The sequence below is a fragment of the Larus michahellis genome, chromosome 1 (genome assembly GCF_964199755.1).
Source record: "Larus michahellis chromosome 1, bLarMic1.1, whole genome shotgun sequence".
Lineage (NCBI taxonomy): Eukaryota > Metazoa > Chordata > Aves > Charadriiformes > Laridae > Larus > Larus michahellis.
This window is the reverse complement of record NC_133896.1, coordinates 87766930-87780165: the sequence shown is the minus strand read 5'-3', so window position 1 is coordinate 87780165 and position 13236 is coordinate 87766930. Positions and strand designations below refer to the sequence as shown.

Here is a 13236-nt window from a genome sequence, read left to right as displayed (position 1 = left end):
TGACGTACCAAGAGGCATCGATTCACCTCCTCCTACCCTTCACCTGTCTCTCTAGGCAAGGCACCCACCCTTGTAGTATACCCACTGAATGCACTAAAAAAACTGAAGGAGGCCCACTGCTCTCTTTACCTAAATTCTCCTCTTGGCTAGCAGGAAAATAAGCTTGGGATTTGGAGACCTGCTGCTCATCAGATGAAAGTCCCTACCACTGTGGGGATGGGCTATAGACCCTTACCCATCTGTGCCTCTTCCCTACCTTCTAGAAAAACAGAGAATAACTTCTAAGTTTGAGCAATAAACTGCTGCAATTGGTTAAAACTTTCTGAAATTTATTTTTACAGTGTAGTGTTGCAAAAAGAAAAAAAAAAACTTGAGAAGCACCTTTTAAATCATTCCCAAAATGAGTGCAATTGCAGTATTTTACTGTCATTTCTATGGAATTTGCTATCAAGCTTGAAGGTAAAATTTTAAATATCATCTTAAAGGGGTGAAAACATTACATTACTGTTTTTATTCTGTCAAGCAATATAGAGATGTCAGGGCGGGTTTTTTTTTTTGGGGGGGTGGGGGGACAGGGTGCAGTAACATTTTACCAGATGGATGATACGTGTCTTGCATACATTGCAAGGTATGCATGGGCATGCACATTTCTAGAATAAAACCATTTAGCAAGTCCTAAAATATTTGGCTATTTCCCCCTCTAATTTTAAAGCAAAATGTTCAAAAAGTAAGATAGTACCAGATGTAGCTTCTGGCAGTCAATATTAAGGGTGTGTTTCTGGAAGAAAAAAATAGGCTAGTAAATCCAGCCCAACTGGAAGCAGGAGAACTATCCTCATGAGATTTCGAGCCAAAGCTTGCATATTCAGGACATATGGATAAGCACTAGTTATCCATCCAACCCACCCAAGCTGTAACACCAAACTTTTTGAAATTGGATTTATATCTGTCTGCAAATCAATTTAAGTGGGAAAGCGGAAAGTACGCCGTCAAGCACAACTATCAAACGCTTTTCTTTCAGTGTTCTCTCAAGGGATGTGCAGTGAAATAGGTTGTCTCTTTCAGAGAAAGAAACTTTCAGCAAATGATGGACTCAGGGCTGTAAAACCTGGAAAGTCACATTCTTTAAATTGCTGAAATGACTTAGGACACAAAGTGGCATTTTGAAAAATATTTTAGGCTTATAGGAGCATCAAATTAGTCGGCTTTCACTTTTGAAACTGGGATTCAGCCTCCACTACGACTTTGGAACATTTCGTCCAGAGTCTTTTTCTGGGGTTTTTCTTCTAACCTTTATGTCCTGTTAGGTGACAGTGAAGGCAGTTTGCAACATATTAGGGCATGCTGTGTGTCTTGCAGAAGTGAGCTTATTAGTTTAAATATTTCATGTGAAGTGAGCTAACACTTTCTTACACATTTTATGCACAGACAACACATAAATATCTATAAATATACATAATTATGTACACACTTGGCCCGCCTACATATACATATATGTGTGTGTACGTGTGTATAAATATACATATATATATATATAATGTGAATGGTGACCAACCAATCACCTCATTAGCTGTTCTACCGCCAAAGCATGTCAGCAAAAATCCCTTCCCAGTACCACAGTCCTGTGGCGCCAGGAACTGTGAGAACGAGCCACGGCTTAGATGGAAATGTTGTCCCAAGTAATTGACTAATCTCTCCTGAAGAGAGTCTGAATTTTTTTTTTTTTTTTTGTCCCCATACTCTTATTGTTTGAAATGTAAAATAAGATGTTGTCATCTTCCAGGCATTCCAAAAAAACAACAAGAAAACCCCATCGACATTACAAAGGCCTAAATATTGGGCTGGTACCAGGCTGAATTGCTGGCAGCCAGTGTGATGGGCGTGTTTCTGGAAGGGAAAGAAATAGGCCAGCTTTTTCTCCACATAACCACAGTCATTGTCTATCGTAAGAGCCTAATTGATTGATAAACTGTTAGAAACATTTCTTTTCTTCTTTTTGGTAAAAGCTGTGATCTGCTACCAATTTGTCAGCTTGTTCTTTTAACTCCCCCCCTTGAAAACAAACAAACAGAAAAACCCATTTTTGTAATTGAGATTCCCCATGAGAGCCGGTCATTGTTTTGAAGCTTTCAACAAAAAGTTAAGATTAATGGCGTGCGTTCCCAGATGTTACGCTTTCTAAGTTCATTTATCCCAGAATAAAGATACTTGTTTCTAAAAATACATGGTAGAAAGCTGTCTCATAAAACAGCATCAAAGCTTACTTGGTTTTACTGGTATTTAATTTTTCATTGCTCTATCAAAATTTTGCCCACAGGTCTCTCTGTAATCATTCAGATTTGCAACAAACCATTCTTTCGGTAAGATTTGCATTAGACTTACACTAGTCTTCCTTTGGGGGCTTGTTTTCATTTATCAAACTTGTACTTTCCATCCTGAGTCATAGCGGCCATCTAAAACATGGTGGTGAAGTTAGCTACTTCGCTCTTTTACACAGCACGATGCTGTTTTGCCGCAAAGCATAAATCTTCCATCGGTAGCGTCTCATGTCACTGGGAATCGCTAAGCATTTATTTCTTCCTAATGGCACCAATGGCAAGCTTATTATTTTGTCACTGGTGCTATTTGTTACAGATTTACTAGAAACTTCACAAATTTGACATTAGCTGAAATAGTTCTTAGAAATGCAATGCAGAGCAATTAAGGGATGCAATGTGGGGCAACTGGGGGCTTCATTCTTTCTGGAGTCATCAGAAATTCCCTGAAAAGCCTAAATATCGTCTGTTTTCAAGGAGGTACCAAAGTGTTGCGCTGAGCATCTCAGCTGTGCCCCCAGAACTATTTCCCGCCATCTGTTTGCAAATTTTGTGCAATTATTTATAGACCGTGCTGTTTTTTCCTTAAAGAGAAATCCCTCAGGACTCTATTTTTAACAACAGTGAAATACCAGCGGGCTGGCTTTTGAGAACATCCCTGTGAGAGCAAAACATCGTCGTCACTGCTATAGTTACAAACGCCTCTAACTCTCAGGCGTGTCTGGGACAAGTGCTGGGAGAGATTAAGGATGGGCAAAATTCCTGCCCCAGGACATGAAAAATTCCATGCGATGGTATAAAAGAGCACCCAAATAATTGCTCTGGGGGCAAAACTGCTGGTCAGAGTCCTGGATAATGGTCCTAGCAATGATCTTCTGGGCACCTGGTAGAGGTCTAGTGAGGTCATCAGAGGTCTTCCACTGACTTCACAGCAAGTTGGAAATAACAGTAGGGGGGAGTGGGAGTTCTTTGCATCCTTTTTTCCTCATCTCTTAGGAGGCTCTGGGATTTAAAGAGAAGACTAAAATGAAGATAGCAGATTTATTGGCTAAATATTGTTGTTACCTAACTCAAAAAGCCGATTCAGTGTGAACTAAGCCAGTACTCAATAAGAATTGTGAGCCTTACCATTATAGATTTAAACGTGAGAGGGGTTTTAATAGTGAAAGCTCCATGAAATATAAGACCTTGGGAAATGGACCAATGTTCACATAATCAAGTTGTTGGATTTTTTTCCCTGCACCAGTTTGGATAAGATTGAACTGGAACTAAGAAATATTTTAGTGGTTGGCAGAATCTCTGTAGGAAGCTACAAAAACATGTAATTCCTTTACTGTCTCAGCATTCCCACCCCACAGTTGTAAAGATTATTTGAGAACTTCTGAAGCAGCAGGGAGGTAAAAAATAAAAATAACCTGAGTTGCCTATGGTCTCCTTCTTACCTTTTATTCCTGTTCAAAAAGAGGGGAAAATACCCTTAGTTTGGTCCTTAATAACAGTAGTCATGAACCAGAAGCTTGGCTCCAAACTGTTTCCAAATTTTAAGACATGTCAGATTCACATCAGCAGGATGGTAGTGACAGAGTCTTACTCAGAAATGTACGAGCTTTTCCCAGTTGTGTCGTGAGATGTTGGAAGGGGAAAGGAGGAAGATGAAGGTTCAGTGTTGTGCTTCAACCAGTGCCAAGACATGAATGCAGTGTGAGACATAACTTGATTGTGAATAAGGACCCTGTGGAGTATGTCAGAATAACACCCACACATAAGCAAAATCTTCTTGTTTTCAGATTTTGTGTTAGGCTAAAAATCCAATCCAGGTTTACCCAGGACCCCTAAAACTGCCAAATTTCAGGTGGGTGTAGGTCAGATTTCAAATTTGTGTGGATTCTCAGGAGGGACTTGTGATTTCATGTTGAAATTGCACAAAACTCTGTGGCTGCTTTCGTAAAGGTCCAACCCAAAAAACAAAGCAAGTATATCCTAGTTTCCAGAGTTTTGTTCTAACCTAAAGTTTCAGTCAGTCTCAAATTCATAATGTCTAATTTATACAAATAGCAGATGATCTCAGATGAACCAAAATCACTAAGTATTACATACTGTCCAACTTTGCATATTCATTTCATGGGAATGTATGTCATAACACCAACATTATTTCTAAACATGGCCCCCAAACCATCTTTTATATGAGCACATTCCTCAGGATTTGATGGATTGTACTTAAAAACAAAAAGCTGCACCAAATCCTTAGCTTTTGAAAGCAATATGATGCATTAATGATTACAATGAAAATATATGGGTATAAATAACTACTGAAAACTGCCAACAACAAAAACGTGTGGGAATTCCAAAATACTATTTATGAAAAAGGGTACTTGGGGAAAAAAACCCTATATTGTCGGTATTTACATGCCTTTTTACTCCTATCTCAAAAGAACAAAAGTGAGCGTTATCATTTGTTTTGCAAGAACATTTGCAGAAAATTATGTTTTTAGAAATGTTAAAAGAAATACATTTGCACGAATGCTGCTAGCAGAAATATTTATAAAAACACACACTTCTTTGGTTTGCTTATGTCCCCCTGCCTATGAAATTCTGATGAAGAGTAAAAATATAATTTGCTTAATAAGAATCAGCAATGTGGTCTAGTGGTTACTGGACTATATTTAGAAGTGGGGGACCTGGGATCAGTGCCTGCCTCAGATATGGAGCCGCCTTCTGTCCTTGGGCAAGGGACTTTGCTCTTCTCCATCTATGCACCCGCTTTTGCTCTTTTGTCCCTCTTTCACATCTAGTCTGTAACATGTTCAAAACAGGACATGCATCAACATCTCCATGGGGGTGGCACAGTGCCCCCTACAGAGGGTCGCCAGTTTAATCAGGGATCATAATGCATCTAGCGGTAATAAATGCTCCCTTGCAAGTCTAACATGTGGCTTCCATCTTCTTCTGCATCCAAATGCAATGCATGACACCAAGGTGAAATGCCCAAAGAAGTGATCAGACCTGGATCTTCCAGGCTGCAATACAGCAGTGTGAGGTATTCTGACCCCCTAACCGAGTAAGCTTTGGGAAAAAAAGATTGTGCTGCTCTTAGGGATGCCTTTCTACCTGGCTCTTCAGTCAGCTGCCTCCTTCACATCTGGAGAGCTCAGTATAAAGTATCAATCTAGTATTGTGCATTAATCCAGTATCAAGCCTCTCTGTACACTTGAGATTATGCCCCATAACTGGTCTCTTTTACCAATTTGAATTTATGCAATACTTTCATCCCAATGGATAACTGTTCGTACACCACCTTCAGTTTCAGTGCGCAACCAACTGCAATACCCAGGAGGTTTTCTTGCATGGCCTGGGTATGTCATGGTTTCAGCTGGGATAGAGTTAACTTTCTTACTAGCAGCTGTTATAGAGCTATATTTTGGACTAGGGATGGGAATAGTGTGATAGTGCACTGGTGGTTTTGGTTGTTGCTAAGCAGCCAAGGGCTTTTCTGCTCCTCACACTACACCACCAGCAAGTAGGCTGTGGGGGGGCACAGGAAGTTGGGAGCCCAACTGACCAAGGTGATATTCCATGCCATATGACATCATGCTCAGTATATAAAGCTGGGAGAAGAAGAAGGAAGAGGGGAATGTCGCAATTATGGCATTTGTCTTCCCAAGTAACCATTACACATGATGGAGCCCTGCTTTCCTGGAGATGGCTGAACACCTGCCTGCCCATGGGAAGCGGCGAAAGAATTTCTTATTTTGCTTTGCTTGTGTGCATGGCTTTTGCTCTACCTATTAAACTGTCTTTATCTCAACCCTTGAGTTTTCCCTCCCTTTTACTCTTCTGATTCTCTCCCCCATCACAACTGGGGGGAGTGAGCAAGTGGCTCTGTGGTTCTAGCTGCCAGCTGGGGTTAAAGCACAACAGTGCTAATAAGCATCCTCCAAAACACAGGTAGTGAGAAAATAGTACTGCTTCTGTCACCACCAACTTAACCATCTCTGCCCAGCTCAGCAGCCAGTGTTTGGTGTAGGACTGAAAGCGCACACAAAGTAAGGGAGAAAATTTCAGTCTAACCTTGGGGTCTAGATGGGGAGGAGTGATATATTGGAGTCTTCTGCAACACTGGAGGGTAGAACCAGCAATTTTTTTACCTGGGTGAAAATACTTTGAAGCATATAGTAAAATCTTTCCTGAGGTAGGTACGTATTATGCAGAAAGATTTATTATACTTTTTAAAGGGCGACCTTTGAGAGCTATGAGGAATATTATTCAATGGACATAGCTCCATGATGTGTATTGTTTCCATTGCAAACAACTACTCAGTCATGGTTGTAGACATGAAACTCTTTCTTCTTCCAAAGTGATGTTTATGCAGCCATTTGTAGCCCACCAGTGCGAAATGGACAATTGTGCCTTTGCTATGAAGTGTGTATTTCATTACAGCTGTGGTCAAAGAGGTGTTTTGATTTTGGATGGAGTAAATAGCTGCAAGTGCTGTGGGAGTTCAGCAGTGCAGACACTCAGTCCTGTCCCATCACAAGCCTCGACATCTCTTGCTAGGTTTTTGCAAAGGAGATGAAAAATGCCAAACATGTTATGCCAAACAGCTCCAACAAAGTCCTCTCTGTTATCAGTGGGACTGGAAAGAAGGCTTAGGAAGCAGAAGCATTTAGGGGAGCATCTATAGTACGTGGCCAGCTCTGAATAAAAAGAAACAGCAACAAAATGTAAACATTAGATGCCATCAGGTAACTGGATGTGGGTGTGGGATAACAGCAGAGGGGTAAGTTCTCGGGGTATGCCTCCTGCCACCAAGCCAGCCTCCCCCCGTCCTCCAGCACACACGTTACCCCATCCCTCGTCCTTTCTGGAATACCTTTCTTCCAGCCTCATTGTTGTGCAAGTTCATCAGCCTCCGTGCATTCTTTTTGATTTCTCGGGCATCAACAAACCTCCGGGAGAACTCAATGCCGTATCTGATATCCGCAGAGCAGCCTCCCCACTTCCAGCCCTCCTCCTGGTTGTAGTAGCCCTGTTTCTCTCGGTCACAGCCACAATTGCTGAGGTTGCCCTGGCTGCAGGCGGCCGTGACAGCGTGTGCAACCCCGGCAGCAGTAATGGCATAGGTGAACGCAGCTTCCCTGCTTCCTGTGGAGAGAAGCCAAAAGCTGGTGGGTTGGCAGAAAGGCAGCGCTTACTAAAGAAAGTACAGACATTATCTACAGCAACGGTGTCAGGCAGGAATGCGAGGAGGGCGTTACTTCTGGTGGGTAATTCTCATTCTTACAGAATTACATACATGTTTAAAATGCTTGGCTCAACTGGGGCATATTACCCCAGGTAAGCACCGGCCATATGACAGTCCATCTAACCCCCTTTGCCAAAGGGCAATTTGGCAATGAGTCTGGACAGTGGTGAGGTGAGGCAATACGATTGTTTTCACACTGTCTAGTCAGGTTTGCAAGCTGAATTTTATCTATATCAGATGGTTAATAAGTGAGTCACTGGCGGCAGTGCTCCCTGGAAAACATTGGTTACCTCTAACCATTGGCACTGCATAGAAACAGAAAAGCATTCAGGCAACTTAAGAAATACCAGACCCTTTCGGATGTGCAAGAGTGCTAGGACACAAATGGGGAAGATTATTAATCCACCTTTATAAACACTCCAGTAGCACCCATTAGTGATGCTGGATGTAAAGTATTGGAAGAGAGACCTGTAGAGACAAGAGCCAGGAAGGCTTTGCTTTCTTTCAAGGTAAGGTAGAGACTACCCCTTTCCTTTGCTGACTTCTCTTGCGTATTAGTTTTGCTGTAACTACTCTCTTCCGCTCTCACTCTGACTCAAACCTCTGCATTACCTCAGCTATTGAGCATACGACGGGTATGGAAGTGCTGTGGGAGCATTGTTTCCCCTCCAGAACAAGTGAGATACTGTCATAGAAGCACAGTCTTCTTTAGAAAAAAAGTCCTTTTAGAAAAAAAGCTTTTTTGTTTTTCTACGATGACACTAGTTGACAAGGTTCCTCATTCCCGGTTCCCTGTTATAGCTGAGGATATGGAGAGAGACAAATAGACCCCCCTTTCTTCACTAGGCACTGTTTGGCTGAGTTGCCTGTGGGATGCACATACGCAAGGAGATACAGAGGCAGAACGACCGAAAGGGATGCTACAGCCCATTCATGCTCTCACGTGATATCACACTCTGTCACTGACTTAAGGTAGGGCTGAATCATGGCCCATGGTGTTTTGCAGTTCTTATTTATAATGTTTCCCTACAAGTTCCCTTCTCAGCACTATCCTTATTTTCTTCTGTGTGTTTATCTGGTGATAAACAGACAATCTTGTACTACCACAGCCAAAGAATAACTGTAAAGAATTTGCAGAAAGTTGTTGAAATGCTTTAATGACCACACACAGAGCTTTAACATCGTTAATGGATTTGGGAAGGAAAAAAAAAGAAGAAATTTTCCAGAGGAGAAAAAAACAAAACAAAGACAAAACAAAACAAAACAAAGACAAAAAAACCCAAACCAAAACAAAACAATACAAAACAAAAACTTAGGAGCTATTTTAATTTTTTTTTTTTATTTTAGGATTCACAGATATGGTAACTATTCTGGAATTATCAGTGCACAGTGTGGGGGGTTTTATGGTTTTTATTTCTTATTTTCATAGATAGCTTCCTGAAAAGTTACACCGCTGCCGGATATGAGAAAGATCCTACAAGAAACAATCGTAAACTGGTTTTTGGCACCATTTACTGGTTTCTCCAAAGCAATAAAAAAAGAGAATTAAGGTAAGAGAAAAATAAAAGGGTACTGTGTTCTTCAGGTACCAACAAGGTTAAACTGACTTGTGTATTATTTGAGTAAATTGTGCAACAGAAGGACTGACTTTGCTTTCAGACACAGAAGTGTTTTGTAGGGATGTACTATGTGTGCAGTCTGGTTCGGTGGTTCCCAAACCGTGGTCCGCAGAACACTGGTGGTCCAGGAGGCCACGGCAAAGGGTTCACAGCTAATCCACAGAGCCATATTAAACACTGTTTTTAATAGTGTTTTCAATTAAAAGTTTGATGATAATGATGCCTGGTGGTCCGCAAGAAATTCTGAGGGTTGATAGCAATCCAAAAAAGTTTGGGAACCTCTGTTCTAGTTCCTAGTGTGTTCTCTAAAAACGCATATCGACATTCACTCTCTTCTTCACCCGTCTGCTGAAGTCAAAGCCAAGACCTGTGTTTTCAAAGGTATCCTGTTGACTGTCAGGATTTCTTTCTTCGTCCGCTTTCAAAGAAAAAAATAATAATCTGTTCTTACTGTATAGATTGAAAGATTGTAAATATGACATGTAATCGAAACTACATATTCCTTCCTTTTCAGGGTGAGAGTAAATGAGAATGCAAAACCAGACCCAGGAAATTTTTTGAGCTCAGACACCTTTGAAACACATGTAGAAACACTTATAAACAAGCAGAAACATATTCCAGTCAGGGAGCAGACCAGCTGTGAGCTACAGCTTAGTAGATTTACTCAGAGATTAACCAGAGAGAGGTTGCTTATGTTTTATTTTTAAGCTCAATGTATTCCACGTGTATCCAGAGTAGAAAGTAAGCCATTTTACCATGGCCACTTGTGTCTGTGACCTGTCCGTGAGTTTTCACACGGCGCTTCCCTTGATCAGTCTTGTAAAACTAAAGAATATCCTGTCTTTATCTGCATTTCGCTTTCCCTGATTCCCATTCCACCCTGATTACCTTCAGGAACAGAGGAAAACATCCTTCCTTCACCCACTTGAGAACTATAGCAGTGACAGAATTATCTCAAGTCATGGGATAATACCAAATGGAAAACATATTGACTCTCTGAAGAGATTACTCTTCTGTTTCAATGCTGTTCTAAAATAAGAAGGGCTCAGAAATAAGATCCGGCTTGAAAATCAGATTCCTTTTGCAAGTTAAGTTGTCCTGCTAAGAATTAAAGCTTTTGACTTTAGTTTTTTTTGACTAGAGGATGTTCCAAAACTTTCCTTGAACTTCAGCATAAGCATTACCTCAGCAGTTCTCTAAAGTCCTAGGATCAGTAGAGTCTATCAGAAAATGCTGATGGGGGAGGGAGGGGAACCTCTGCGCTCAAATAGTGCCTCTGCTGTACACAAAGCTTTCCATTAGCATGTCATCGCTTGGAATCTGTTCTAAGCAAGTCTTTGTTAGGCAGCTAAAAATATTTAAGTAATGATTGCTGTGATACCTGAATGGAGAACAATAATCTCATTTTATGGAATTTTCTGAGATTTCAAAAATATTCTTGTTCGGCAATGAAACAGAGACAAGTCTTTCCAGCGATATTCATGAAACGGAGAAAGATTATAAATAGCAGAAGATTTGGGATTTGACCCAACTTTGAAGCTAGATTCTTCTTTTTCCAGTGAATATCCTGGTCACCTAGTTATTTGGCACCATATATGCTCACGATCTGTGTCTCAGAAGAAAAATTCTTGTTCGACTTTTTAGTGTTTTCTGTCATGTAGACCTGTATAATCGTTTTGAGGCTTTATTTTGGCGGAAAAGACACTTTTTTGTGCAACCCTTGGATTCACCCATTTTCCCCTTAGAAATGCCTGCGTCAATGATGGCAGTTTTCTGATTTAATTCCCAAAACACAGAACGAATGGTTTCATGAGTAACGTGAATGTCACTCTGTCTGATCTGATAACTGCCTGATCTAATAACCCCAATAAGAGACCACCATCAGTACTAACTGAAATGAAGCTTATGTCTTTGGTGAAGGTGCTGAAGGTCACTTCTCACAATCTGCCAGGCCGTGAGAGAAGTCTTCCTTGTGGTCTGCTGGTCTGAGTTACTGCCATTTGCTTCAGTTCATTTGCATTCTAACTGAGGGCTGTATTTTAAAAGCGCTCTAGTACCCAGCAATGCAGGCAGTTGCTGCTCAGACGGACAGATACTGGAACATTGCTTCCTAAAAGGCGTGATTTCTGGCAGATAGGGTGAGAGGAGCCTATTTATCTGTTGTTGGAGTTGTGGAGCAGCCTATACTTTACCCCTAACTTAGATGTCATCTCTGTCTAAGTTTTAGACTGCGAACTAAGCACTAAACTTAGTACAGTCTGATGTGAAAATTATTGCAAGTTCCATAATTTCTGTAGGTTACTACATTCGAGCATGCACACATTCAGCAGCGTATTTTCAGCATGTACCCACAATCAGCTGAAAATCATATATGCTAAATATATTTTTTGGTCATTCAGCTGTGAGTGCAGGGTTAATGATTGAAGTATTTCATAGTTATTAGCAAGGCATCTATTTTTATGGGTAGCTAGATGAGAATATTACTAGTCTACACATCATTCTGAAATGTCTAATGTCAGCAGCTAGATGAATAAGAGTGCCACTGAATGTCAGCCGCTAGAACTGTAATGTAACTTGAAGTATTAAGTTGTAGAATCTACACTGTTTAGCCAGTAATTTGCTAAATCTTGGATCAACAATGATAGAGAAAAAATACTACACGCTGCTGTTAAACAAAACAAATTCCTCATGTACTTACACCATCTGTAGACACCAGATTGATTATACGACACAATACAATATATATCAGTGGTGAGAAGAAATGAACCACAGCAGAAGTTTGATTTTTTTTGCCAAAATTATTCTTTTCAACAAGTCTTCTTTCGCATGGGCAAAAGACAATAGATACATCTAGATGAGTAAACAAAATCTCAGACAACAGTACCCCAAGTAGGGCTGGATGAAGACTTTCACAGACAAGTTTAGTTCCTTTGTAATTTTGTATTTTATTCAGCACTCTCATTAGCAATTCTCAAAGAGAATAGTACAGGCTCTTCTCTTTGGGTTCGATCCAAAGGTAGTACAAGTCAGTGAGAGTTTTCTCACTGTCTGGAGCAGATCCTTTCTCTATTTGCATTTTCAGTGTAACTAATGTGGGGCTTCTTCGTTTATAATCTATAAGCAGGGATAGGTTTAATTTCTCTATCCCTCTAATTTAGTGTAGTGGTGCTGCATATCAGAGCTATCATAGAATCACAGAATCATTATGGTTGGAAGAGACCTTTAAGATCATTGAGTCAAGCAGTTAACCTAATACTGCCAAGTCCACCACTAAGCCATGTCCCTAAGGACTACATCTACACTGTCTTTTAAATACCACCAGGGATGGTGCCTCAACCACTTCCCTGGGCAGCCTGTTCCTATGCTTGATAACCCTTTCTGTGAAACTTTTTTTCCTAATATCCATCCTAAACCTCCCTTGGCACAACTTGAGGCCATTTCCTATTGTCCTACTGCCTGTTACTTGGGAGAAGAGACTGACCCCATCTCTCTACAACCTCCTTTCAGGTAGCTGTAGAGAGCGATAAGGTCTCCCCTCAGCCTCCTTTCCTCCAGATTAAACAACCCGGGTTCTCTCAGCCGATCCTCATAAGACTTGTTCTCCAGACCCCTCACCAGCTTTGTTGCCCTTCTCTGAACACACTCCAGTACCTCAAAGTCTCTCCTGTAGTGAGGGGTCCTAAACTGAACACAGTACTCGAGGTGCAGGCTCACAGTGCTGAGGGGGATGATCACTTCCCTAGTCCTGCTGGCCACACTATTTCTGATACAGGCCAGGATGCTATTGGCGTTCTTTGGCTACTTGGGCACGCTGCCGGCTCATATTCAGCCAGCTGTCGACCAACACCCCCAGGAGCTTTTCCACCAGGCAGCTTTCCAGCCACTCTTCCCCAGGCCTGTAGTGTTGCTATTGACCACTGAAATCAGACTGTACAAGCAGAAAAAACACCACAGAAAAGCAGGGCTGGCAGGAACCTCAGGAGGGTCTCTAGTCCTTCCCTCAACCCTAACATAGGCTAGTAACACAGGTGTCCTTCACAACAGCTTTTTATTTATCCTG

The 13236-nt window shown here is 41.2% G+C and overlaps 1 protein-coding gene across 2 annotated transcripts in view; it reads right to left on the bottom strand.

Annotated features, from left to right (window-relative positions):
- Nucleotides 1-13236, bottom strand: part of WNT7B (Wnt family member 7B) — a 98774-nt gene that overhangs the window by 6097 nt on the left and 79441 nt on the right. For both annotated transcript variants that reach the window (XM_074590384.1, XM_074590377.1), the window contains exon 3: nucleotides 7186-7457. In XM_074590384.1, coding sequence (XP_074446485.1) covers nucleotides 7186-7457 — 272 coding nt within the window. The remainder of the gene's footprint in view (nucleotides 1-7185; nucleotides 7458-13236) is intronic.